The sequence below is a fragment of the Falco biarmicus genome, chromosome 15 (genome assembly GCF_023638135.1).
Source record: "Falco biarmicus isolate bFalBia1 chromosome 15, bFalBia1.pri, whole genome shotgun sequence".
In the NCBI taxonomy this organism is placed as follows: Eukaryota; Metazoa; Chordata; class Aves; order Falconiformes; family Falconidae; genus Falco; species Falco biarmicus.
In genome coordinates, this window is record NC_079302.1 from 18682807 (window position 1) to 18709246 (window position 26440).

At 38.1% G+C, this 26440-nt stretch overlaps 2 protein-coding genes across 8 annotated transcripts in view; one reads left to right on the forward strand and one right to left on the reverse strand.

Annotated features, from left to right (window-relative positions):
• Positions 1-10744, reverse strand: part of RPGRIP1L (RPGRIP1 like) — a 75270-nt gene extending 64526 nt beyond the window's left edge. For 3 of the 7 annotated variants that reach the window (XM_056360484.1, XM_056360488.1, XM_056360489.1), the window contains exons 1-4: positions 10277-10396; positions 5928-6019; positions 4998-5142; positions 2396-2694 (exon numbers count right to left, since the gene is read on the reverse strand). In XM_056360484.1, the coding sequence (XP_056216459.1) occupies positions 2396-2694; positions 4998-5142; positions 5928-6012 (529 nt within the window). In that variant the 5' untranslated portion in view covers positions 6013-6019; positions 10277-10396. Of the gene's footprint in view, positions 1-2395; positions 2695-4997; positions 5143-5927; positions 6020-10276; positions 10397-10610 lie in introns of those variants that run through there. The other 4 variants (XM_056360486.1, XM_056360490.1, XM_056360491.1 and 1 more) reach the window with 4 other exon arrangements.
• Positions 10412-26440, forward strand: part of FTO (FTO alpha-ketoglutarate dependent dioxygenase) — a 260521-nt gene continuing 244492 nt past the window's right edge. Inside the window, exon 1 of the mRNA XM_056360492.1 lies at positions 10412-10606. Coding sequence (XP_056216467.1) covers positions 10568-10606 — 39 coding nt within the window. The 5' untranslated portion in view covers positions 10412-10567. The remainder of the gene's footprint in view (positions 10607-26440) is intronic.

Below are 26440 nucleotides of genomic sequence, written 5' to 3' on the forward strand. Positions count from 1 at the left end.
CTGGTGAAGAAGAAGGGTGAGAAATTCCTTGAAGAAGACTTTTTAGTCCAGCAGGAAAAGCAATGGTTTCTCCAAATCTCTTTCTCCTCTTCTTCAGCATGAAGAAATTAGTGAAGTTTGAGGTAGGCTCAAACTATGCGTTAAATTTCAAATACAGCATTAAGGCTGCGCTCCCTTAATCCCCAAAACTCAGTCATTTAGGTTCAAGGCACACCACCACCAGCAGGTTCACAAAATGACTTGAAAAACAAACTGCCTACTTTGCATTCATGCTGAGTTAACTTGATTTATTTATATATCTTGAATTTCAATCTGTAAGAATTATTTTAAGGTACTGGTAATTTTGCTATATACATATGTGTATATATAAATGCATAGAGTATATATTTTTTGGTTTTTTTTTTGTTCAAATCATGGTAGATCTTAGATGGTTGTACTCAATAAAGAAAGCAATGTGAGAAACCGGTGAGTAAATTTACTGGACATTCATACTTGACCACACCTTTTGTGTCCACTTTGTATGGTAACTTAAATCAGCCAAATACAAAAGAGATACAGGAAGGTGTATTTATTATTTGTGGGTTCCTCCTACCTCTTCATACCCTGGAGACAGCTAAGGTCTCCTGAATTTTTCCAGGTATCTTAATTTTTGGATAATTGCTCTGAATATTTTCTGATCTGCACTAAATATGTTTTGAAGTTCAGCCTCATGGTTTCACAGAGCAATTTAAGATTCTGGCTGTCTCTAAAGATAGGAGGCACCTACCTGACACCAGACTGCTAGGTTTATCATCATTAATCAAAAGGGTAGGATGAGGAAACACGCAAGAAAAAAACACAAAACACCCTATGCTAACGAATACTATAGAAAATGTTCTCTGACATTCTGGAAGACAACACTACCGAGCTCAGGTTCCGAGTACTGACTACTAGACTTTTAATAATAGCCTTCACCTTAGAAAAGTGTCTTCAGGAAACTACATATTCATAACATTCAAATTATCAGAATCCCTCCTAGTTAGGACATGGTCTTAGAACTGAGATAGGCCCACTAGAACTTATGAACATTCTTATCTGAACTGGATATTCTGTGGACAGTTGGTGGGGTTTTTTTCTTCCTCATGTTGTCTTCAGTTTATGAACCACCGCTTCAATCAACATGGCCCCAGTCCTAGCTCTGCACAGGACATCTCTGATCTGGATTTGTTCTCATGCCAAGATAAGTCCTCACAGCATGCCATGTCAACATACGATCTTTAATCCTTGAACCAAGTTGCCCTTTTCTCTCTTCTAGCACCGGGTCTGAATAAATTTATTATATTTCTACCCTATTTGTGCATTGGTAAAACAAATAAAAAATTGATTTGGGGAATAAACCTGCTTAAGTCATTATGTAAAGTGTTAAAATATACATGTTTTAAAACATCAAAACTTGCACTATACTCAAAGAAGCAACTTGGTAGAGCCAATTACTTTTTATTGCCTGTCTAAAAGCATGAGAATTGTTTCTGTTTTCATATACCTGAATAATCAATGTAACCAAAATAAAGACTAGTGGGAGGGTGAGATAGCGAAAAACCACAATATAACTGGCCATCAGCCTGATCCATAGCTTGTAGAATTTGAAGAGACAATTCTGCTGACTCAGTTTTGAATCAAGGCCACAGCTGGTTTTTTTTTACAAACACCCCACACGTTATCTGCACAGTGTATAAGTTAACTGAGTACAGCTAGTTCTACAAATGTTCATATGAAAATAGAAAGATTTTAAAACGCAATTTCCAAATGTAGGTACCGTAAATAAAGGACTGGGAGTGAGGCTGCCTTAAGCTGTGAGTCTTGACAGCAAAGAACATCATTAAAGATGGCTGCATTGTGGTATTTACTTTCGAAAGTCCACACATGTAACAGATTTTTCAAGTCTGCAGTGTTGTGCACACATGTACCAAGAGACTAGAAAAAAACCTTTAAATTAAAAAAGGAAAAACATGTGCAAACACACTACAGATGTAAAACTTTGTTATAACATGATAATGCAAACTTTTTCATATACTACTTTTATAAGCCTTTAACACGTAGAGAAGTTATACCAGGAAAATCCCATGATTTTTAACTATTGGAAAACTTGTTTGATAACTACCTTTATTTTCAAATCTGTGCTTTTGTTTTATATCTACCACTGCAGATTCTCAAAACAAGGACTTTAAAGGCAAACAAGTTATCATGACTGCTATTATAAATAAATTCAAGAAAAAGGGGGAAGAACAGCCTTTCTGCCTACACCTACAGGTACTATTGCCCACTGATGAACAGAAACGAGCGTGTACTTGTCACTGTGAAGCAACAATTAGTGGTACCTATATAAACTGCTGTATTTAACAAATGTGAATTATACCTTTGTTTGTGAGCTCTGGCAGGCCAGCAGCCTCATTCGCTTTTTTGAGACCCGTGTTAATACGAGATTGAACATAGCTGTACGGATTAGGCCTGTGGCCTTGAATCTGGAGCTGCTGTTTAGTTGAAATGAGTTTGCTGCGGAGGCTCTCGTTTTGTTTCTCAAGCTCACGAACTCTCTCTTGCAAATGTTCAATCATTTCTTCCAGCTCCACAACCTGACCCAGCCGCTTGGGGCCGCCACCAACCTGTTCAGGACTTTTTTTATCATTAGCAAGCCGCATTAACTTGGTGGCCATTCTGGGGAAAATAATAAAAAAAGATGAAAAAGAATGTGAGAAGTCAGCATAAAAAGCATTCTGTTGAAAGGAACATAATCACTGTGAAGACTTCAGCATAGAACCTGAATAATAAATTTCAGGTTTTGATATAACTATTACTGCCTGTGAAGAACTCTTTGAAGATAATTGAAACCACTGTGCAGCAATCTGCTTTATAGCACTGACAAATAACAGTTTCCTAGGGCTTATCATTTAAGGTTAGTAAAGGGAGGACACATATTTACTCCATATGCTGCTTAAATGTAATTTTTAACGCATGACCTTATATAGGAACCTCTGCATGCTGTTAAGTAAAGTTACAGATTCGGGATGCAGTGGGGCAAACTCTAAAAGCTACAATTCCACAAAACATTCAACTATTGAAAGAATGCTAATAATATGCAACATTTCAATGATATATCATTTCTAGTATTTTAGGATTTAAATATATATTTCCATTCTAAAGTGGCTAAAATATATAGGTAGAGATATTTAAGAAGGTAGTCCGGAAAAAGAGACTTAATAGTTCTCATTACCATACTCAATTTTATACTTGGTAAATATTACGCATGTGCTTCAGAGAAGGAACGGTAAGCCAAAGAATATAATTAGATACAGAGAGTATGGTTTTCATCTATCTTTAAAAGGATACAAATTTTGCTTTTGGCATCTCAAGAGTTGTACCTTTGATTTCCTTTAGTTTTGATAAACATTGGTAAGCTAGAACAAAAGGCAGAAAGGGCATATGGGGGTGATGTAATATACGAGAACAGAAAACATACCCAGCAGTGAATGGAAAAAACTTGGCATATAAAGAAAGAAAAGGTGGCTTTGATGAGAGAGACAAGTTCAAGACTTGACAAAATTGGTCGCACATCTTCAAGACCTGTATGTAGTTTACAGGGAATCTATTTTTGCAAGCCCAGAAAGAAAACTGAAAATAAGGACACACTTCATTTGTTTAAAGGGACTTGTTTTATTTTTGTATACTTGTGGACAGAAGCTTCTACTTAAAAGAACAAAAAAAAAAAAACCCAAAAAAATCTGTAATAACTTTAGGATGTCACAAAATGTTACTTGTCTGTAAGCAGGTTTTTTGTTTATTTGGGTTCTTTTCAATGTACTTCTACTGCAAATTCATTCCAAACTTTTAGTTACAAGGGTTTTGGCATGAGGGATGCTGGGAAAGAAATTTAGCTTCAGTAGTTAAGATTTTTCTCTGGCAAGCTAAACAAACACTGTATTTTATATTTTCTGTGCCTCAGAATATTAATTCAAGAATTCCTATTTGTACTTCTGGGTAGTTTTACCTAAGTGGATGATGAATGTGTTTGATAAGTCATCTAACAAAAAAACAGGAAATTACATTTGGAATAAGCAAACAATTCATTTGTTCCACCATTTTGTATTTGACAGTAGCCTGAACAGAAAAGATGGAAATTATGCCGGTCAATTTGATCCTGATTCACTCAATAACGAGTCAAAAGGAAAGAGTTTTGGACTTTAGATAAGCATGAAATGGTCTACCGAGGCAGTATCTTCAGATGCCCTTTCATGAATTGTTTAGCTTCTGACCAGAAGCTAGCTTAGATGCAGTAAGACTTTATTAGCTTGAGTATAGCAAAATGTGAACGTGGAGTCACTGTGCTTTTGGATTAATTAGCCCTCCTGGCATATAGTAATACTACAAACAGTTCTGCTGAGTCCGGACTGGGGTGCCAGCATGGCATTAAGTTTAATAATAAGCTTAGAGTCGCTTGCTTATGTTTGGGTACACTGGGTATACTGTGCTTCCCATGCTACTTGGGACTTCTTCAATTAAGTTATCTATCACCCTGAATAATGGGGAACTGATTGTAATTATAAAGATATTTTACGGTTAACTAAACTATAAAAGGCTAGATGCTATTTACTTTCTTGGAAGACAGAGAAAGACAAAAAAAGGGGCAGAAACTCTCCATATATTTTGATTCTAGGATGAAATTCCTGATGAAAAATTAGGCTTCTATAGCCTCTTCAGTTCTCAGAATACCTGTTATATTTGTACTCAGACAGCATATCTATGAACGCTGTACCTCCCTGCATGGAGATCTAATACTCTCCACTGCAAAAAATAGCCCACATACCACAGAGACAACCAGAAATCAATATAAAAATGAATTCTAATGAGTGATGTTTGCTAATGGTTTAAAAAGTGCTCTGAGAGAAATCAGCATGATTTTTAATTCGTTGACAATGCTTCAAAGGGCAAAATGTATTGTGAGCTAAAATAAAAACGCATACCTTTTAATTTTCTCCTCTTGCTTATTTGCATGCTGTTTGAGCAAGATGCTCTCATCACGTAAACGAAAAAATCTGTCTTCCAGTTCCTCTCGACTGATTCGTGATACAGCTTGTCGAGCTTTTACATTCTGTGTAGTTGATGATTCTACCCAAACCAAGACAACTTTAAATTACCTTCAATACATTCAAAAACATTTAATTCAAAGTCTAAGTCATTTTGAAATACAAAAAACCCATAAAGTTTTCTAGTAATTTGATATTTTACACTTGTATGAGTCTGTTGATTAATTTTTTCAGATTTTTCAGCATATAAATCACTTCCTTTTTCTTCCCTCTTATGGATAAAAAAAGCAATTCAAATGATACAGCAAACTGGCTACCTCCTAGACAATACAAAGGAAACAGTTTAACAAGGAGCAACGTACTGTCAAATATACTACTTAAATTAAGACCACAGTTATCACAGAGAAGCTTTCTAGTCTGTTTCAAAGTTAACATACTCAACTTGAAACTTGACAAGATTAACTCATAATTCTCTAAATTTATTCAGATACATGAGTAAGCCCAGTAGGTCCATTCTAATAGCAGCTGAGTAACATTTCAGAATTGCAGAGTACTCTTGGCTCTCATTTTGTTAAATGGGTCTGGCCTTGTCCTCAATCTAGCAAAAAAAGTCCTCTTTTCTTCTGGAAGGTTGAATGTTACAGCTCAACGAGATTTCCATTTTTAAGCACCTCACAGCAACTTCCCTCTTATAACAAGTCACATGAACATAGAATGGGTCATAGTCTCTTCCAGAATTTAACCCAGGTTCTGAATGGTATTTAAACTAAATTTTGTGAGGAGGAATGTCAGAAACATTTTTAGAAAGAAACTAAAGAAGCCACCGATCAAAGTCTGTAACTATAATAAAGAGCAGCTGGTACAAACCTTGTAATCTTCCAATTCCAGCCACAGTTAGACCTACATCTCTCACAGGCAGGTCCCCCACAGTTTCATCAGCTGGAACAGCCATGGCTTATCTATGGATAACAAAATTCAAATTAAATTCTTCTCCATATGTAACTTAAATTGCGAGACTAGAATGAACTACGGTACATTACATAAAATGAAGGACAAATGACAGATTCACTAAAATTACAGGTTCGTACGTTACTGTAAATGCTCGTTTCTCGACTGTATCACTCACATGACGATCTAAACTTTCAAGTTTAATGTTATGCCAGTTTTACTCTGCGTGAAATACATCTTCTTTGTTATGCAATAGCTTCAATTGTGCTTAACGTATGCAGAATTAGTTTTTAAGTTCTAGTTCTGTTGTCTTCAGCAATCTTTGGGCTAAGGCCATATTTCTAAGTGCACGTGGGAGGTGGACCTGTGTGGGTTTTTTGGTTTTTTTTAATTGTTTGTTCAATTTAAGACAGGCCAGAGCTTAAGGCATCAACTGGTAGATGAGTAATGCCATCTTCCACATTTTGAATGGGACTCTTTGAAACAGAGGTGCTAGGGGTTATGAAGTCATTTCAGTGTTGCCTACCATTCTCTTAGTCTTCTTTCAATCATTGTCATAAGAGAAATTACTTTCTAAGATAGAGACTCTCCTATGAATGATTCTCATAAATCTGAACACATTTCTTTCTTGAGGCAACAGAAAGCTTAGCTACATGACAAAGTGAGATTAGGAAAGTATTAATGTGAGAAAGTACATTTGTTTCAGTGTAATATATGAAGATACTTGTTAAGAACTACTGTTTCTTTCTTCTCTTCCAGTGCAGAAAATTAGATATTGGCCATAGAGTCAAGTGAAGCTGAAAAAACATGAAAAGAGAGACATAAAGTCCTTTGGACAGTCTTCCCCCTATTGTTACACTCTTCAGGTGATATAAATCCTTAGTGCATCAAAAGACATCTAGGAAAGCATAGGGAAATTAACAATGATGTTACTAAAGACTTGCATCAGAGGACTGAAGCGACACAGTATAATCCACAGATCATCTATGAAGCATCTGTCAATCCTGTCATAACCAAAACTGCTGCTAAAGATATGCCTTTCTTCTACCAGTGAAGTTTTCTATCATAAGTCTCATTATGGCTTTGTCCAAAAGGAATGAAAAGGATTAATGGAAGTTTAGTTTCCAACAAGTCAATCTTGCTTGCAATCTTTTGTTTTTTCATCACTAAAATTCAGGATAAAGTATTATTTCCAGCTTTCATTGTTTATAGAAACCTGAACACATTTTTCTTTCATGTGGAACAAATGTTTCCTTGTCATGGCTGTTGAAATGCCTGAACTGATCTACACTTGTAGATTAGCAATCAGGTTGCAGTTTCAGTGCTGTCAGTCACAGAAACGGGGAATAATACTTTGCAATGTTGAGGTCCATGGCATGCAGCCATTGTAACCAATGGCACAATTCTAATGACAGATACATGTCTGCTGGAATCCAGATCCTCAGCATTCTCAGCTCTTTTTGTGTTACTCAAACAAATCCCTCAGAACTTTTTTGTAATTTGTTAAATTAGCACTATCTGTAGTCATTGACTTCACTCAGGTCTAGGTTAGTTATTGTGGTCATTATTATATGTCACTGTATCAATATCACTACAGCAACTGAGATTAAAAGTGAAACAGAAACCTTTATCTCTAGATGATCAATCCAAATTTGGTCCTGATGGCAGCAAGAACATGCTACCATCATATGTCTTTCTAGAAAATGTGGCTGTCTTAGTCTTCCCATCTCAAAAAAGACAAGAGTTATTTGGCAAATTTCAGAGAGATCAAGAGCTAAACAAATATTTTATCATTTTTGTCTGTGATCTACCAAAATCAAGCTTCCAAAACTCCTGCACAATAATGGGCACAGGCAAACATCATTGGTTTTCACTATTTGCCACCTGCCAAAGAAACTTTACTATGGGTATCTACCTGTTTTTTTCAGTGTGAAAGAAATCCATTGATCTAAAACACAAAGACGAAACAACACATGTTTATCCCTCAAATAAATAAACAATCCCCCACTTAGTAGTAATCCATTACTGGCTGTAGCAAAAATATTTAGCAAAATGTAGCAAAAGTAACATAAGTATTTAAGTTGTAAGCAAACAAACATAGGAGGGCTGTACATGAAAGCCAGTTTTTAGTGGCAACATGACTTGAAGACCAGTGACAAAGCTGTCCTAAATCTGAAGTTCTGAAAACTTAGGTGAAGTTTTCAAAAGTAAAAGGAAGAATTAATTGTTTCATTTTCATTACAGAGTCACAGAAATTAAGTATTCTGTTTTCTTTTCTGTCCTGGGCCACATGAAAATTAAAAACCAAATTAACTGGTTTTATAAAAAAGTGTGGTTTTAGATGGAAACAGTATAAACTTGCCTCCTGGTTTCAGAGAGGCAAAATATAATTACAGATTTAGAATTTGGCCTGGCAATTTATTTGCCTCATTAGTAACGTAAGAGCCACCTTTGTCTTCAAGAATCACTAACAACCACCATTTATACTTCTCAGAGAAGACACTTCAAACAGCAAATCATGTGTTACATATGTTACAGTCACTTTTTGAATGTTACCTCTGTGTCTATCACAAGCACTAAACCAAAATTACTTTCCTTTGCAGACAACAGTTCCAGCCTTATTCCTAAAAGCATATGAGATTTCTCCAGAGTTCCCTATTATTTCTTTGGAAGGCATTTCTAAAGCAATTAAATCTGACAAAATTGTACAGCAACACTGCCACAAAAGTGATAGCACCTAAGAGCCCTGCACTTCCTAAAATAAAGCATAATATGGCAAAAGAGAGATCATTTTGCATCTGGACAGATCCACATTCCATGCTGAATCTCAACAACTTAATAGAGTTTTTATTTCCGAGAGTTACCCTACAGTCACTTCAGTAGTTCTCGTTCCTAAAAAATAAGAAAAAATAATTTCACATACAAAGAAGGGAAAAATTTCCATATCGCTGGGATTAACTTATAAGAATTTCAAGTTTGGTATAAGCAAGAACTTTAGATATAGTTACTGAAGTTAAAAAAGCACTAACTTTTTTACACACTGCACTAGTTACAAAACTGGTGCTATCACCACCTGTATCTGACAAATTACTAAAAAACCCGCTGCACACAAGTTTGCAGTTTCATGCGAGATCGGACAGTAATGAGCATGAATACTTCAGTATCAGAGCTCATGCTTAGGTCCAACTTCTTACATAACTCACAGAAGCGTACTGTTCTCCCAACATCATTCAAATGTAGCAAAACTGAAGAATTACTTAAATTTGCAAAAGTTCTCAGCCAGTAGGGCTAGAAGGGACAGTTTCTAGAATTTCGTGAGTCTTAGCCATGGCCAAGATGATGATTTTCTTGCAAAACCCGACCCCACTTCTTTGGTAGAGAGGAAGAAGAAAAAAAAAAGAAAAAAAAAGGAGAGACAGACCACCCACCTATCTCAGCCTATCAAAAAGTATTTCCAGCCTATATTCTTTCCCCATTGATTCCATAGAGATAAACGTTTGCATTCTATTGGGCTTGTTATCTAAAATAATCTCATTTATTACTTCGTAGGAGTATACACACACATATGATCTTTTAAATATCATCTGTTGCGGTGTTGTGAGTTTTAGGAGGCATCAAGGAAGGACAAAAAAAAAAAAAAAAAGAAGATGGGAAGATACTATGAAAGTAGATCACAACACACTGCTGTAAGACCTGTAAGCCCTACAGCAACGCAGAAACATCAAAACAGCCGTGTCTAGCCTTCAACGTATTTTTTCCACAGTTTTTCTATTTTTTTCTTCAGCTCCGTCGCACCCGACACTAACGTACCGGGGGGGTGGGGTGGGGGGGGGGGGGGGCTGGGAGGGAGGCAGCGCCCGCCTCACGGAGGAACGGCAACGCTCCCCGTCCCTTCCCGCCCTCGGGCACAGGGACACAGGGACACAGGGACACAGGGACACAGGGACACAGGGACACAGGGACACAGCTCCCGCTCGGGCCCAGCGGCCTCGTTACACTCACAACAGGGGCCACAGCTGAGGGGGACTACGGGGCTGCTCTTAACACCACGGTGAGGCACCCTGCCTTCCCCCACGGGCACCAAGCTGCGAGCGAGGGCGCCTCACTGGTCCGGAGCGCCCGCTTCAGGAGCGCGGCCGAGCGCCGCCCGCCACCGGCCCCGCTCCTCAGCGGCCCCCCGGGCTGGGGACACTACACCGCACCCCCCTGGGCATCGCTGTCCTCCCCCCGCCGTGCCCCAGAGGAGGACGAGCTTCCCCCATACTCACAGCTCACTGCTAGCCCTCTCAACGTTCCATTAGCAACTGCTGCCGTTGCTAACCGGGCCCTTCCACTTCCGGGGCGGCGGGGCCGCGCTGCCCGCCGGGAGTTGCAGTTCGCGGCCGGGCCCAGCAGCGCCGCCCCGCTCCGCGCGGGACTACAGCCCCGCTCCGCCGCCTGCCCCCGCCGCCGGCCGCGGTGCCTGCCGGGAGCTGTAGGCGCCCTGGAGCCGGCGCGGCGGGCGAGTGCCGGCGGGAGGACGGTTTCTGCTGCGGGCGGGCGGGCTGGTCGGCGGCACCATGAAAAGGAGAGCAGGGGAGCGGGAGAAAGAATGGAAGGTACCTTCTCTTTGCTGCCCCTCCGCCCTGAGGCGGGCTCCCGCCCGCGGCGAGCGCGCTGTTCCCGCGGCTGCGGCGCGGCTTGTGGGGCTGCGAGGGGCAGAGCGCGCCCGCCCGCGCTCCTGGAGCCGGAGCCCCGTGTGACGTGGCTCCGAGCCCGCCGCGAAGTTTATTGTGAAGGGGAAGTAGCCAAGCACCGAGCAACCAGCCGCAGGGGCACAGCCGGGGCTCCTGCCCCGCCTGGCAGCACAGCAGCCGGCGGCCGCCCCTCTCTGCCGCGGCTCCGCCGGGCCGCCGGCAGCACCGCGCCAGGCCCCGGCCCTGGCGGACCCGCTCCGCGCTGGCGACCCTGCCCTGGCCGCTTTAGCCACTTTGGGCAAGCTGCCCTGGGTGCCGAGTCGCCGCGGGGCCGGGAGGAGGGGCGGCGGGCGGGCGGGGGCTGCTCGGGGCGGGCTGGCTGGGCAGCGCCGCGCTGCTTAGCTCGGACATCGCCGCTTCCCCTTTCCCTCTACGGAGGAGAACCTCGTAACAGCTTTTACAGTAACTAGTAATAAATATTTTTACCTTCTGGGCAAGATATCTCCATACTCCATTCAAAAGGGAGTTCTGTGGTGGTACATTAAAAAAATTAGGCAAGTAAATATATGTTTGTTTTCGCAAAACATCCTCGGTGAATTCACGTAACTGTCATTTTATTTTCAACTTTACAAGCACTTTTACTTTACACCAAGCCTAGGCTAAACAAACTTTTACAGCACCCAAGGTTTATGATGGTTTTGCTCCACAATGTGTGTAGGTGCCATGCTGTTGCATGCCAACGCTCAGGATGTAGTTACACTCTTTAAAAGTAACTCTTAAAGTTAACAAAGTTTGTGTAAGCACAGTGTTGCTGAACGTTTTGCTGTTTCAGGTGCCCTTGGAGGGCTTTTTTTTTACTGCATTGTACAATATTTGACTGCGAGTCCTGATGGTTGTTGTACCCCTGCTGATTATATTTGCAAAATAGTACAGAAAAGCAGCAAGTTGCTTGTTTGAAAGCACAGCGCTGATTTTAGTGATGGCTAATTCCATTATAAATTTAGCAAAAACTTTCTAAAATGGTAATCTGGTTCACCTGTCTTTGCATACAGAACTTACTGGGTTTGGTATTGCTATTAATTTACTGGTTTACATTAGAAATTATTTCACTATAGGGGAAGGGAAAAGGTCTGACCTAAGTTCTTAACTAAATATTTTAACAGAAAAATAACTTATTCACAGTAGTAAGTGTCTTAATTCTTGGAGGACAACCTGATCATTTTGTAATTAATCTTTCTGCTCTCCCTCGTTGCTGAAGGACAGTAACTTCAATGTTTTGTTTGTGCTCAGCTCTTTCTCTGTAAGTGAAACACATGCAGGTGTAAGCTATCCCATCCAATCCAACGTAATTACATTGCAGAATAGAAAAAGGAACCCGGAAGTCTTTTAGCCTATATATTTATGCTATCCATCCAAGGGCTTTTGTCTTTGCAATGTATCTCAAATGTGTTTGGGAATCATTTGCGTTAAGAGGATAATTGCCATTGACAAGGTAATCATTCTGGATGTGTGTGAGGGGGTAAGAGGGTGGAACTGTAAGCTACACTGGCAAATGTTGTGGGAGGACAAAGCACTGAAGAGGTATCAGAGGAGCAATGTTTAGGAAAAACTCAAGGAAGCTAGAGAGAAAAAGTATTGCCTTAGACAGGTTTAGATGTTGCGAGTCCACAGGAAAGGATGAAACTTAAGCAATCCTTAAAAAGAATTTAAAGGTGTGAATACTTATCATATACCTTGGAGGGAAGTTGTAAGTTGGGTGCTACTTGACAGAAGCTTTGAGTATATTGGAAGTGAAGCAAAAGGAGCCTGTAGAATGTCTTAAGAGTAGGTGCCAAAGGAGAAGGCAGCAATAAGAAGTGGACAGAATATACAAGAAGAAATGTATTTGTTCTTTTCACAAGAGCATACTCATACTCGTATTATTTGATACAACTTAATTAGAAATGTAATCTTTCTGCTCCTGGCACTATGCCAATTCACCCTTCACTCCCTAGGTTTAACTGTTGTTCGTTTGTGTTGCTCACCTGAGAAATGCTGTTGGCCAAGGGAAGTGTATAGTCACTGTAGTAGTTCTGCCAAAACTTCCATTTAGGTCCTGATCAAAATATTTCACAGCAAACCAAATATCAGTGGGGTTAACCCGACCTCTTCTGGAGAGTAAGATTTATGAGGCCTACTAATGAGAGGGAAGTGGTTGGATAGAGAAGCTGGTTTGGATTATGTATCTCCTGGCAATGTCTCTGTTCTGGAGAATTGAATCCTGAATAAAAGTCCTTGTTTTGCTACAACTGTGTACAGTTAAATGCTATCTATCAGAAGCCCGGTGATTGGCTTTTGCTTTGTAATTATGCAGTATGTTTCTTATATGTTCTCTCTCAAATTTTCATGTGTATAGCAAGTTTTGATTTATGCTGTTATAGAAGAATATTTCTGTTCCAAGTACATGTGGTAGACATTCTTTAGAGTGCAGTGCTGTCATATAGTAATTTCCACTTTGCAGATCACTCAACTGGATTGAGTAAGATTGAGTGTGTAGCAGAAATGAAATTGTTTATGCTAGTGTTTGGTATTCTAAGCCCAAGAGGAGGAGGACGCAAGTTTGTTCCTGGGAAAAGGGCCTGAAAAATGTTGGGAAACGATAGTCAGAAGTTAATTATTCACTGTCTTAAACACCGTGTTGGGGATGCTAGTGTCCCGTGGGATATTTCTCTGAGTCTTAAGTGGACAGCAAGGCGCAATTATCCTGAAGTTTCTAAACACATCTTTAGAGATGTTGCATGCCATCACCTTCTCGGGTCTTCGCCATAGCAAATATTACTTCTGTGCATAAAACCAAAGCTGTTATAGGAATGTTGCTCATTAGCTGGAAAGGCATTTTAATGAAACCGTCCAGTGGACCTGTGTTTTGTTTGTTTTAACTTAGAATTCAGTTTTATTTAGTATAATTTATAGTTATTTTGATTCTTTTCTCTTTCCACTGCTGGTCAGAGTTTTGGTTAGCTTGCAGTAAACTATTTGCCAGGTGAAGAAAAGGTACCAGGTAAAGTAAAACAAAACACAAGCCTCTTATTTTGTAGTCTATTCAGACTCTTTTCTCCTTATAAACTTGAGAAGAAAGCTGTTTGCTTTTAGAATGTTTATTATCTTGATTAATGTTCACAGGTTAGTTACATAAGCTAAACTTCAGTGTGACTGTGCTCAAGACCTGCTTAGTTTGTGTTTGGGTTTTTTTGGTAAGTTTCAGTGTGACAGATGTCAAGTTTTAGTAACTACCTTTATATGCCTTCTCTTGCCAGCCTTTGCATATTAAGACCTTGGGTCATTACCGTGTGAAAGATAAGATGCTCCCTAGTCTGGAGTATTATTTTCTTTTACTTTAAAAGGATTACATTGACAGGTCTTTGGAATAGACCGCTAAGCCCAGTTCACAATTACCTTATGTAGCTGTTTATGCTAATTCACATTACTGTGAAACCAGAACTGACTACAGAGAATGTATTCCACAGACATTACTGTTATGTTTGTACAGCTCCCAGCACAGCTGGGACCCCAATCCAATAAAGTTACCGCTATACAAATAATAAATGCATCAATATGCACATATCTGAATATTCACAAGGGCTTTTACAAAGATATTCATGCACAATTTCACATTTGTGAGACGTGTTAGACAAAGTGGCAAGGAAATACAAAGCTTTAAATCACACAAAGCTTTGCATGTATTTTATTTACAAGGAGGAAAAGGGAATATACAGTATTTTAGCTGAGATTTTAATGAAAGTCTTATTTTCTGCATCATCCTCATTTTTTCTGGCTGGAAAATAATATATATTTATGAGATTAAATAGATTGCTTCAACATATTAATACTCAGGGAAAAAAAAGAAGAAAATATTCTCAGAGCACTTAAGAGCAGGGGAATGATTTTAGGATTAATGCTGAAAAATGTCACGCATACCATGCAATGGAATATAATGATCTTTAACGTCATATCATAGTTTGTTTAAATATTATGTTCTTTTCTTGTTTCCTGTTTTTGTTTTGTGTCTTAAGGTAAAAAAACCATGCAAAATTTTCTAATTGACAGATGAAATACATTCTTTTAGGAGTTGTATTTAGGAAAATTAAAGTTAATGGAACAGCTTAGATGCAGTTAAGTAAGCTTCTGGTCATGTCATATTTCTGCTTAGGTAAATGGTGTGCGAGTTTTAGCAGAATCAGCAGCCAATATGCCAGTAGCAATTTTTGTGGTAATCGCATTATTGGCCCTTCCCATTATTAATGAGACAATAATTAAGAAATAGTGTTGATAGTCACGTAACACATGATTTGTATATTGGAAATGTTCACGTAGGAGCCTTGCATATGCAGAATAAACTACAAGAAAGAATGAGTGGCAAATGTTCCTTGCTTTTAAATTCGTCACATTCCTGCTGCTTAAATTGCCTCAGCTGCTAATGCTGGAACCATTACAGTAATGGACTCAGCAAATGAAGGAGAACCAAGACATACACACTTTATTACTGGAGGGGTAATTTTCTCTTCATCTGTAATAGCAGCAGTGCCTGGTATTGATCAGACCATCAAGATACTAATCCTCTGTAAAATTACTTGTTATAACTGAAAATGTGTTAATCCAAATCAGTCTGTGTCCTGACTTTCTACTTACTATTGAATACAGACTATTAGATGGTTTATTTTTTGTGATTTAAAGCCTTTGTATTGATAACAGTAGGAGCTTCCTTTGCAAGAGCATGCGCTTAATCTTAGCTATGGCCCAGGGTTGTCTTTCTGTTTTAACTAGAACATCACCCACTTAATTAAGAAGTGCGTGTCTATCTTGCTGCTCTGAATTATATTGGTACTTTAGGCTCTGCAGATTTATTAAACATGTTGTTTTACATTCAGTCTCTTGGTTTTGCTGTAAATAAGAACAGATCTATGCTTCACATTGTAGAATCTTCTAAGATCTTAGAGCAAAAGATGCGAGGAGCATGGATGCTGAAAACACTAATTCCTGTTTTCTTGACTGTGACCTGTAAGGCTGTTGTGTATGAGAGTAATGTAAGAGAAGTCAAATGCTGAGGATCTAAAGGTCTGCAGCTTACTTTGATCTTAGTGATCCACTACATGAGACAGTGAGTGGTGTGGGAGCTGTGCGTATTCCGTATCTGGATACACATATGCACTCTTGGGAAGGCTTCTCCTTTGTCTTTTTCTTTTTTTATCCTTTTTTTTTTTTCTCCCTCCATCCCTGCCTCATCTGTTTTTTCATAGTCTTGTATGTTAAGATTGTAAGCTCATGTCTTTTACTTGTATAGCCTCTAGCCAACTAGAATTTTGGCTCGGTTGCGTGCCACAAGTATAATAGCTGTTACAGGTACACGATACCTCGTAGGACATGGCTGCATGAAATGGTTCCATTAACCCTGACCTTTCATTAGACATATTAATATGGGCTCCTGCCACATGACAGCCATTGGTATCTTGCCAGCTTATGCAGGGCAAGAAGTATCCTAGAAGTGAGACAAGATGCAGAACTGGTTGATTATTTTAAAGGATCTGGTGGTGTTCCGTGCATTTTTGGATTATTGTTGTTGTTGTAAATTACATTTTTGCTTGGGCAAAGTGAACCATATGTTTATTTTGCCTAACTACCCCTCTGCTTGCTTTCTTTGTCATAATTTAACTCGTTCAACTTGTATCATTTAGAAAGTTGTCACATTTCTTAAAAGTTATGGGAGTATCAATACTTTTGCAGAGGTTTTGATTCCTTGACTGCCTCAGAACACTAATTTTTTTCTCTCCTGTTCTAATAAATACTGTGAACAGAGCATATTTTGCTTGCTTAATTCCAGTTTCCCTGTTGAACAGTCTCTTTACTGTAATTTTCAACACAACATACTAGAAGTGCATACAGTAAAGCATCCTGTGCGATGATGTGTTGATTTGGAGGAGTTGACTTATTCAGCTGAAAGCTATGCTGTCAAATGTAAGATGAACTTTAGTTTTCTGTTGTCATTGTGTACTTGCAACTAGGCTGTTACTAAATGTATGTTCTCAAACAGCAACACTGAGACAAAGAAAACTATCATATACAATCTAGTGTAGGACAGTGTCTAAAAACATTGATGTTAGTTGTTTAGATTCTTTTACAAATATTTCTATCACATAGCATTCAGGAAAATTAAATTTACCTCAAAAAACTGGTGGAAAGTGTGTTGTGGAAAACCTTCCCATTCTCTGTAGAAAATAAAAATTCATGTGGATTAGATATTTTGTTTTGAGTGAAGTTCTTTCTGAAGAGAGATTTTTTGCAAGTGGTTAGCAGGTGATTCAATTTCAGAAAGCTAGGTCGTGTCAGATGTAGGTCACCCAGACCCTGTTTTCTTCTGGTTTGGAGCTTAGCTTATAGTCTTAGAAGTTTCAGATGGGAATCGGCATTTCTGAAATGAAGCTATAGTGAAATGACCCTGCTGCAGGTGCAGTACTGGGCCCACTTTCACTTTTATTTATAGATTTGGAAAACATTTAATGAATGATTATACTTCTCCCTTTTACAACAGGTAGGATTCAGTTTCATCTGACCCAGGTTAGTGAAAACTGGACAGGCTAAATAGTGAATACCTAAAGCTTGTTTCTGGTCTCAGTGCCATTGCTTCAGCTGAAGCAGGATTGGGTTCTTGTGCTTTTAATAATTCATCCATTTCTTAAATGATTTGATTAACCTTTAATGACCATGAGCATCCAAAATACCAGATGATTCTCTTCCCTTCAGTTGAGACTAACAAGCACTATAGTGTATTACCATATTTTATTAGGTTCACTAGTGAAGTGCAAAACATGCTTATGAATATTTATTGGCATTTAAAGTATGGGACATAAAATGTGTATTTGAAGTCTTCAGGATAGAAAATGATAGTGCTGTAATTTCAAAACACTTCTTTTTTAGTTACTTGAGTCTTTCTATAGGAGTAAACTGCTCTACCTTATTTAGCTTAACAGCTGTTTTGCCTTCGTACACATGCTACACCACTTTCTAAAAGAATTACGTCTTTATCTCCTAGAACTTGAGTTTCATTTTGCCCTTTTATCTGATGCTCATCCCACCATTTTTATTTAAGACTGTAAAGTTACTTCAGTGTGAATGCTGTTGTCACCTTTGCCCTCAGCTAATCAAATAGTTTACCTTGAGGGAAGCATTTATCTCCCACTTCCATTATTATTATTTTCGTAGCTGTAAAGATATATATTTTATGTCTCCAGAAGGGTGTAACAGTGAAACGAGGTATTGATCTGCTGTATTTGGCAATTTCTTTCCACCTTGCCATCGATATCATGTCAGCCTCTGTCTGTACTGTGGTTGACCTCACAAATAGCTCTTTATGTTCCCATTGGATTCAAATGATATACTATGCTCAAAACTAAATCAATGAATGATTATAAAGTTTTTAGTATTATTTCATAACCCCCAGGCAACTGGTACTTCATGCAGTGAATACTTGAAAAGGTACCTGATTAAAATATGTTGCTGATTCTGTTCTAAGGTTTTAAATTTTATTGAAATCAAACATCCCATATTGTTAAATTCAGGGTCTGGTTTGTGTATTTCTGTGCAGATAATAAAATTACTGAAACTTGTGCCTGTAATTTACAGGAGAGGCTCCAGTCTATAATGGCAAAAGATTTTGCTTAAAGCAAAACCCCCCACTTCTGGTGCATGGTGTGTCCTCTCTTTTGAATGCAAAAAATTTCAGGCACTGGATGTTGCCAGTGAAAGATCAGGAATGTTACATTGTATATGCTTATAAGAGAAAAGGTGGAGGTAAAGATCAGGTAAGGTTTTACTCTCCAGAAAGTGAACAGTAAGTTTAAGCAACCTTGGGATTGGAAAACATTGCTATTCCTGCTCTGTAGAATCATACACCTAACAGTTTAACTGGTAAAATTCATGTTCAAATACTCACTTAATAGATTTATTTAGTTTTGAAACTTTGAATGGAAATAGGTAGGATTTTCACAAGCATTTAAAGGACTTTAGAAGCCCAATGTGATGGATATTGATTGTGCCCTCAAGTTGGGCAGGAAGCTTTTAAAAAATCTGCCTGTTGTCTCAAAGTGGTAGGCTGCTTGAAATGCACATCTGTATTTGGAAAGGACGAACTGAAGATTGTGTACAGAAGGACATGCTTATGCAAGTTAATTAAATTACCGCTTGTAGATCTGGAAACAATTTGTATTTGGCTGTATTCTCTTCTGATTTTCTTCCACATTTACTTCTAATGGAAACGATGTTGTTGCAACAGGTAATGATGGTGTTGTGCTCAAAGTAAAGTACTTCATTGGTATCTAAATCGTGTGATGACAAACAACTGCAGATGGCTGCAAAATACTGAACAGGGCACTGTGGTGCGTATGTGTGTACCTAATTGCAGAATGAGAACAGAACAAATAATTTATCTAAAGAAACTATGTAGGAGAAAATTTTTGGGGGCCTTCACTGTAAACGGTGCATGTAAACAACAAGGTAATGAGCATCTTTCTAAGTTGGAAAGCTTACTTAGAGTCAGAGTTTAGATAGACATTTCTAATGGACTCTTTTAAAGAAAATTAGGATTTGTCAAAACTAACAATTGCAAGACGTTTACACAGAAAAAATGTGGAAGGTTGTTCCAATGACATAGAGTACTTCAATTATGTAAAAACACTGGAAACTATACCTAAGTTCTGATCAGTTTGAAATGGTTTTTGTAAGTCTGGCATTTTTCTGAAGTGTAGAAGAAAAAAAATGATTTACTGCAGCTATTACAAAATTTTAAAAATCCACTTCTGTCTTCTATCCAGGTAGAAGCCAAAAGGTAATTTTTACTAAATTTGTTATTTCAGGTTTTGTTTTTACTGAATATAATGGAACTGCCCTGATAGGAGGTAAGATCAAAAGGCAGCTCCATTCCCCACTTCCCAGCCATTCCCTTGTCAATCCTTTAGAATAAGATGGGTTGAATCAGTTGTGTGGCTCCTTGCATCTTTGTAATAGGGAAGATAAACTTTTGTTTTGGGTTTTTTTTTTATACTGTGATGACTAGGTCAGTAGGCAGTTACCTTTAATAGGTGTTCAGTGCTCTGGTTTTTGCCCTGGCATGCAAAATTTAAAAGTGTACCATATTGATGGTTTTGTTTCCTTTTGAACTTCATGAAGATGGTGGTAGCTGAACCTTTCAAGAGGAAAACTGCGGGGACAAATATTAGTTTGCACAGATTTCTCCTGTTCCTGAAAACAGAAACTGTTAAACTTCTGCATTGTGAAGCTTGGAAGCTTTCTTGTATGTGCTGTCTGTCGTTTCTCGTACTTCTGTTGCTGGTGTCTGAAAAATAGTCCTGTGATATAGTCATATGGACATCAGTCTTGGTTCAATGGAAAGTGTTTACGGAAACCATTTATACCTAGGCAAAAATGAGATAAAAGCAGATTATGAGTATTGCCAATGTTTTGATTTTCTAGTCTTATATTTCACTTCAGAAGTCTTAAAAAGGCTTTTACTTGCATCAGTAAAAACTTGTATTCCTGGATGCGTTCCTCTTTAACCAGTTTGGCTTGAATGTGTTATGGGGAATTTCTGTGTATTTGGGAACAGAGCTATTCCGTTCTTGTGGGTTTCTTTGCTTTATTAGTATTCATATTTTCAAGTTATGTTCCATGAGCTTTGCTCCAGTATTGTTGCAGGTAAGAGCTGAAACTTGTATGAAATTTCCTGACTCCAGCAACTGATACTTTAGAAAACTTCTCATAATCACTTGACTGTTGCAAGTTGTGGTGCTTGCGAATATATATGACAGAGTTTTTAGTGGCATACTAGCCTAAACCCTTGTAATAATAATAATAAAAAGATATTGTTGGTCAGTCTTACCCTGAATCGTTTTAAAAATGTCTTAAGTTACTGAAGTATTTGTGTTATATGGTGTACAGCTGTGGCTCCTTAGAGTATCTTCTCATCTCATATTATTTCATAAGTTTATCCTCACAAAACATCTCTGTGGTAGGGAGGTATTTTCCCCTCTTCTGCAAATGGAAGTTAAAGTGCAGGGAAAGTTTAGCTTTCTCATAATAAGAAAACTGATAGAGTCTGATAGGCATCAGGTACGCTGCTTATGTTCCTTGTGACTGAGTGGTGTGTGTGCAGTAAGTCCAGTTCAGTCAGACAGAGCTTGAGTACCTAAAATAGCTTGTGTGTGTGCACACGCGTGCACTGTGCAGCTCGTGATGGAAGAGCCAGGAAGTGCAGTAGCATGATGCTCTTGAACAGTGAAGAGTGAAGTCAGGACACATGGAGTTTAAGATCTGGAAATCTGAGACTAATACAGAAGTGCTCCTGAATTGATTTGGACCTCATTATAAGACAGAAAGAGTTGAAGCAACTGGGGAAAATGGATGTGTAACCAAGCAAGTCCTCTAACAATTAAAGCATGCTTTTTTTCCTCCCTCTCACCCTTCTAGAGTGTAAAAGATGCTGATGAGCATTCCCCAGATTTAAAATGTCTGCTATAGATTGGACCCTCTTGCCTATGTAGAAAAGCCTTGAAATTCGTCCTTGAGTCCAAAATAAGTTGAATTATGATTTCATGCTTCTGGCTTCTTGAAAGCCATTCATTGTGATCAGGACACTAGGTTGGTCGTAATCAATTATTTGAAAAGCATTGACAGTATGACTTGTGCAGTAAAACATACAAATGTAATTCCCGCTTAAAGAGTTTGTGCTCTGTGTGTGTGTGTGTCTGTGTACATGACAGACAAGAGGTTTTATGCTTCATGATCCACACGCATTCCTCATAAATAATGACAATTCATTTTCTCTTCGGGTTGCAAAGTGCAGTTTGTGAATCGGGTCTTTAATGTGTTGGTATCATGACAGAAATTGGTGCAAAGCAGTAATGTCACAAGTGGGATAATACCGGTGACCCAGCAAAAAGAAACAAGCACTTTGCATGTTGATCTGTTTTGTTAAAGGGCAATATTTGGCCCTGTAAGTGCAGGAGAGATGGGCTGTTCATGAAAAGGGCAGAAAGAGCTAACCCATATGATCCTTTGTCAGCCTGATTAAATTTAGTGTCAAGCATTCATTCATGTGAAAGATGAGCGGCATCACTGTTTATCTAATAAAAAAAAGTATTTCTATTTTTCCTGAAGTCTTTTATATGTTAATAGAGGCAAACGTGAACATGATCACATAATTTAAGTAGTAAGTAAAAAATACACATCTCTAGTGGCAATGGGTTAAAAGTAAGATGTATATGTTTTATGCAAAATAATGCAATTTCATTGTTAATCATGCTGTTCAAGCCATAACTCCACACAAAACAATGCTTTTAAACAAATAGAAAATGCTGTTATTGTACCATTTATAACAGAAATGCTTAGGATCTTTAGAGGCTGATGCAAAGTATTTATTTGCATGCTTTAATGTATGCTGCTATTGTATGTTAATATACAAATACAGAATTGAAATTACAGGTGATTGTGTTAGTCCTAATTATAAGGTGTTAGGCTCTGTTTTTTAATACTGGAAGAAGCCCCAGATATTTAGAACAAGGGGTACAACATGTAATTTTGGAAATAAATCAGTGTCGTTACAAGAAGATCGAAGAATTTCGTGTGGAATAATTAAACTCTTAAATATTAAAAGAAGGAAAAGGGAAAAAGTTTAGGTGTCTTTCCCCTCACCCTTCCTGCCCTGCCAAATCTGGCTTGCTTAAAACAGCTGCGGGGAGTACTGTTAAACGTTATAGTTTGCATGCATTTGTGATTTGAAATATATATATATATATATATTAAAAAACCAGTCAAATTTAAGAGAGACAGTTTGAATGGCATGCTGTCAGTTTGGCTCTTCATGAATTGGCAGTGGTCTCATTTAGGACCTTCAAGTATGTGTCTGCCTGGACAGAATGAGAACATTTTGCATGTTCTTCAGAAGACAACCACTCCTTGCTGCCTCACAGTACTCAGTGGTGCATGACAGTTGCCCTTCATTGCTGTCTTCTTCGAACTTAACCTTTGACCGTCCACTTAGTTGCTGTGCAACGCTTGGAGCAGGCCAGGATGTTCATGAATGACGGGCATTGGCCTGCAACGTGCTTGTCATTATTTGACTGTCAAAAGTAGCCTGCCATTGGGCTCCATCAAGGTTTGAAACCTATGTGCAGCAGTCCATATTACTTAACTTCCAAGACTGTCAACAGAACGATCAAATGTGCATAAAAAAAAAAAAAAAAAGTGTGTTGAATAAGTCTTTGATCATAATATAGGGAGATATTTTTTTGTGTGTGCTAAATGTATTCATATGACTTTCACAGGGCCAAGAGGTTGAATCTGCTGCCATGGTAAAAAGTGAACTGTTGTCTCCTGTGGTCTAAGTTTCAAATAGCACAATTTAGATTTGAACAGCTCTGCCAGTTAAACTCTCAGCTTGTCTTGCGTATCCTATCAGCTTTTCAGCCAGCAGTGTAAGCAGCGAGATACTAGACCAGTGGTGCCTGAGGTTAGCTGTCAAACTGGAATGTTATTCTGGATCTTGCTGTAATGTAATATTATAGAAGGAGGTCAGGCTGTGTGATTTGTAAAGCAGTTGTGTGAACTTAAAATGACTGAAGTGTTGTTTTTCGGGTACTTTTTTTTTTCCTCTTGAAAGAGTTGAAGAGAAGATAGAATATATTGTGAAAAAGTAAGAAACCGAAGGCAATGTAAAATGGTTATTTTTCTCTCAAGTACAGAATATGGTGCATAAAACATCATCAAAATTCAACATGAAGAGTCAGTAAGGCTGAAATTAACTAAGTAATAAATGCTTGACATCGAAAATATTTAACAGGCAGACACATTTGTATCTTCTGGTAATGAATGCTGAAGACATTTGGGGCTGAACCTCATACTTAATTTAACGAATGGGATTTGTACTCCTGGGTTAATTAGGAACATAAGCTTGGTGTGTAGGTAAATCACTTATGCAAAGTACCATGTATTAACAAATACCTTCAATTGCTTCATGCTTGGAAGAGTCATATCCTGCTTTAGTGTAATATTCACTATTCACTTGGGCAAAAGCCATCTGTAACTGCAATTTATTTTATTGAATTTCAAACCTGTTTTCTTCTCTCAAAATATCCCAGTTCCTTTGCAATTGAAATGGCATATCAAAATGACATCACAAAATATAAGTATCAGCTTGAAAAAACAGAGATTCACTAGACCTTGTTAGTAATGACTTCTATCCAAAGCATAAAAATAGCATTATCTTGCTAACTGGTTATGGAATTACTTTTTTCTTCATGTTTCAAAAGATCTTCATGCTTATTTAGAAAAAACAATAGAATCATAGGAAGTGGTTAGTGATTAGATTGCTTAGAAACAAAAAGAGTGTTATTTTCCTAATGTTTTTACCCTCTGTATTTTCCAGACTAGGTGGTTGTTGGTTGGGCTTTTTCTGCTTGCACTGTCATTTGCAAGAGACCTGAGTTCAGATGCACTAATCGAAAAAGTTAGATTGTGTCATGGAGATCTCTTAGTCTTTGGTCTTCTTGCTCTTAATCTTAAATGCTGTTGCTGTTTTGTAATTGTCTAATCCTTTGATTTCAGTCTTTGTTAATGCATTAATGTGTCACTAGTCTGAACTGGAGTGTAAAGTGCATGCATTGAGATGCGTGTTTGCCTATATATATGTATAGATGCGTGCCATAAATGTACAAAACTCTTTGGCAAATAAAGTGGTCTGATATTAGATTTAAAAATCATGTTCTTCTACTCACTTTATTTTGGTCATAAAGTTGCTGTTACTAAGTTTTGATTTGTGTTTGTCTCCTCCTGTGTAATGTATACGTGCGCAGTATGTTTTGGTGAAGGAGGACTGAATTTTAAAAGTGTATATATGCAACTGCAATCATTTAAATGTGTTTAAGTATACAAACAAGCAATGAGCTCTTAAATAATGGGCCACTGTGTTCATTGATATGGTCTCTGAACTCAGAACTACTTTCTTGGCCTCTTCATGGTTTAAGAAAGTATAACCAAAACAAATAGAAAATTTGACCAGACTGTTTTCAAAATAAAGGCATGTTATTTTCCCTTTCAGGAAGATGTTGCTTTAAGAAAGTGTAACCAAAACAAATTGAAAAATTGAGCAGACTGTTTTCAAAATAATGGCATGTTATTTTCCCTTTCAGGAAGATGTTGCTCTTTGTTTTACCTTACAAATCAAGGTTTAATAAATGGAATTAATAATACTATTTGTAGTTGGGTTCCTGGGAAAAAAAGTTTAGACTCTTCAAGCACAAATCTATTATTGCACTTTAAGTATGAAATACCTGTTCTTCCTCTAACCAGAGGCGGCTCTTTTGCCCATTTTGAAATAACATTTTACACTTCAGTGCAGAGGAAACTGATCATCATTGTGCAGTTTATGGCAATGTGTTCACATCTTTATTTTTCCAAATACAAAAAGTCCTTTTGTGAATGCTGTCCAGCCTGTGTAATAACTAAGCAATTTGTGTTGATGTTCTTGCTCTTCGCCTGCAGATCTTTTTGCTTTACTGCTATTTTAAAAGGATGTAGAGAAACCATTTTGTTAACAGAAAATGCAATGAAAAGTAAGTTTTAATGTACAGATAGCTAAGTATTAATAATTACGATGTGGTTTCTTTTCTAATTGTCCCAAAGGATATAAAGAACATTGCCATAAGTGTTTTCCAACTTTCTTTAGGCATTAGAATCAAATGATTGAAAGTCAAAACACAGTGAATAAAGAAAACAGCAGTTAAGTTTTTGTTATGTGTTCTGAATTAAGAGTATCCTGACTTGAAAGCAAAATGTTTTAATTGAGTGAAGAAACTTCTGAAGTTGTTTTCAGAATGACAGGAGGTGTATGTGTGCTTTTCATTTCAACTTCCAAAAGTGTTCAAAAACTGCATACCTGTACTTGAGAGGTTAAACATCCATGATTCTCCATGGTGTTATAGGAAAAAAATAAATCCTATTACCAAAATAAAAGCGAGGTAGATACCTTAAGGGAAGTGCTTTGTTGTCACCTATACTCTCTGCAGTACAAATATCAGCTTGTCACAAAGGTTGAGACCTTTGTAGTGCATTCTTTCAGGGTACAAATCTGTCTCTCTTCTGGCTTTAATGCAATAGCTGTGAAATATCTGTATTAGGTAAAATAGAGGTTAAGGCACCTTAAGGGCACTGAATTCTTATCTCTTTTTACTAGCAGTGGTGTCAACATGTACTAAAATGTGATGACCTGCTCTCCTCTTTGATAAAAAGGAAAATGACCTGTCTACTGTGGGGGGTGATAGTGTTGCCTGGGGCAGATTATATTGTCACCTTCTTCAGTATTGGTGTGTAGAAAAATAAAAAAGGCCAGGATATTTCTGTTTACCATAGAAGTATTTGACATTCCTAGCTACTGATAAAATATACTCAGGGGTAGAAAGAAGGAACTGGTTTATGCTACTAAACAAGGTTGCGAAGAAATGCAGAGATTCTTTATAGTGTAAGCCCTTGGTGTCACAGGACATGTGATACATATCAAGAGATTCCTTTGGACCGCTTCAGACACTCAAGGTTCAAATTGTGCATTTAACCCTACTTTCTGCTTTCTGTGGCCTTTTGGTATACAAAAAGCTGACATCTCTTGAGTCATGGGGCTGTTTTGTCTGGAGAAGAGGAGGCTCAGGGAGACCTTATTGCTCTCTACAACTACCTGAA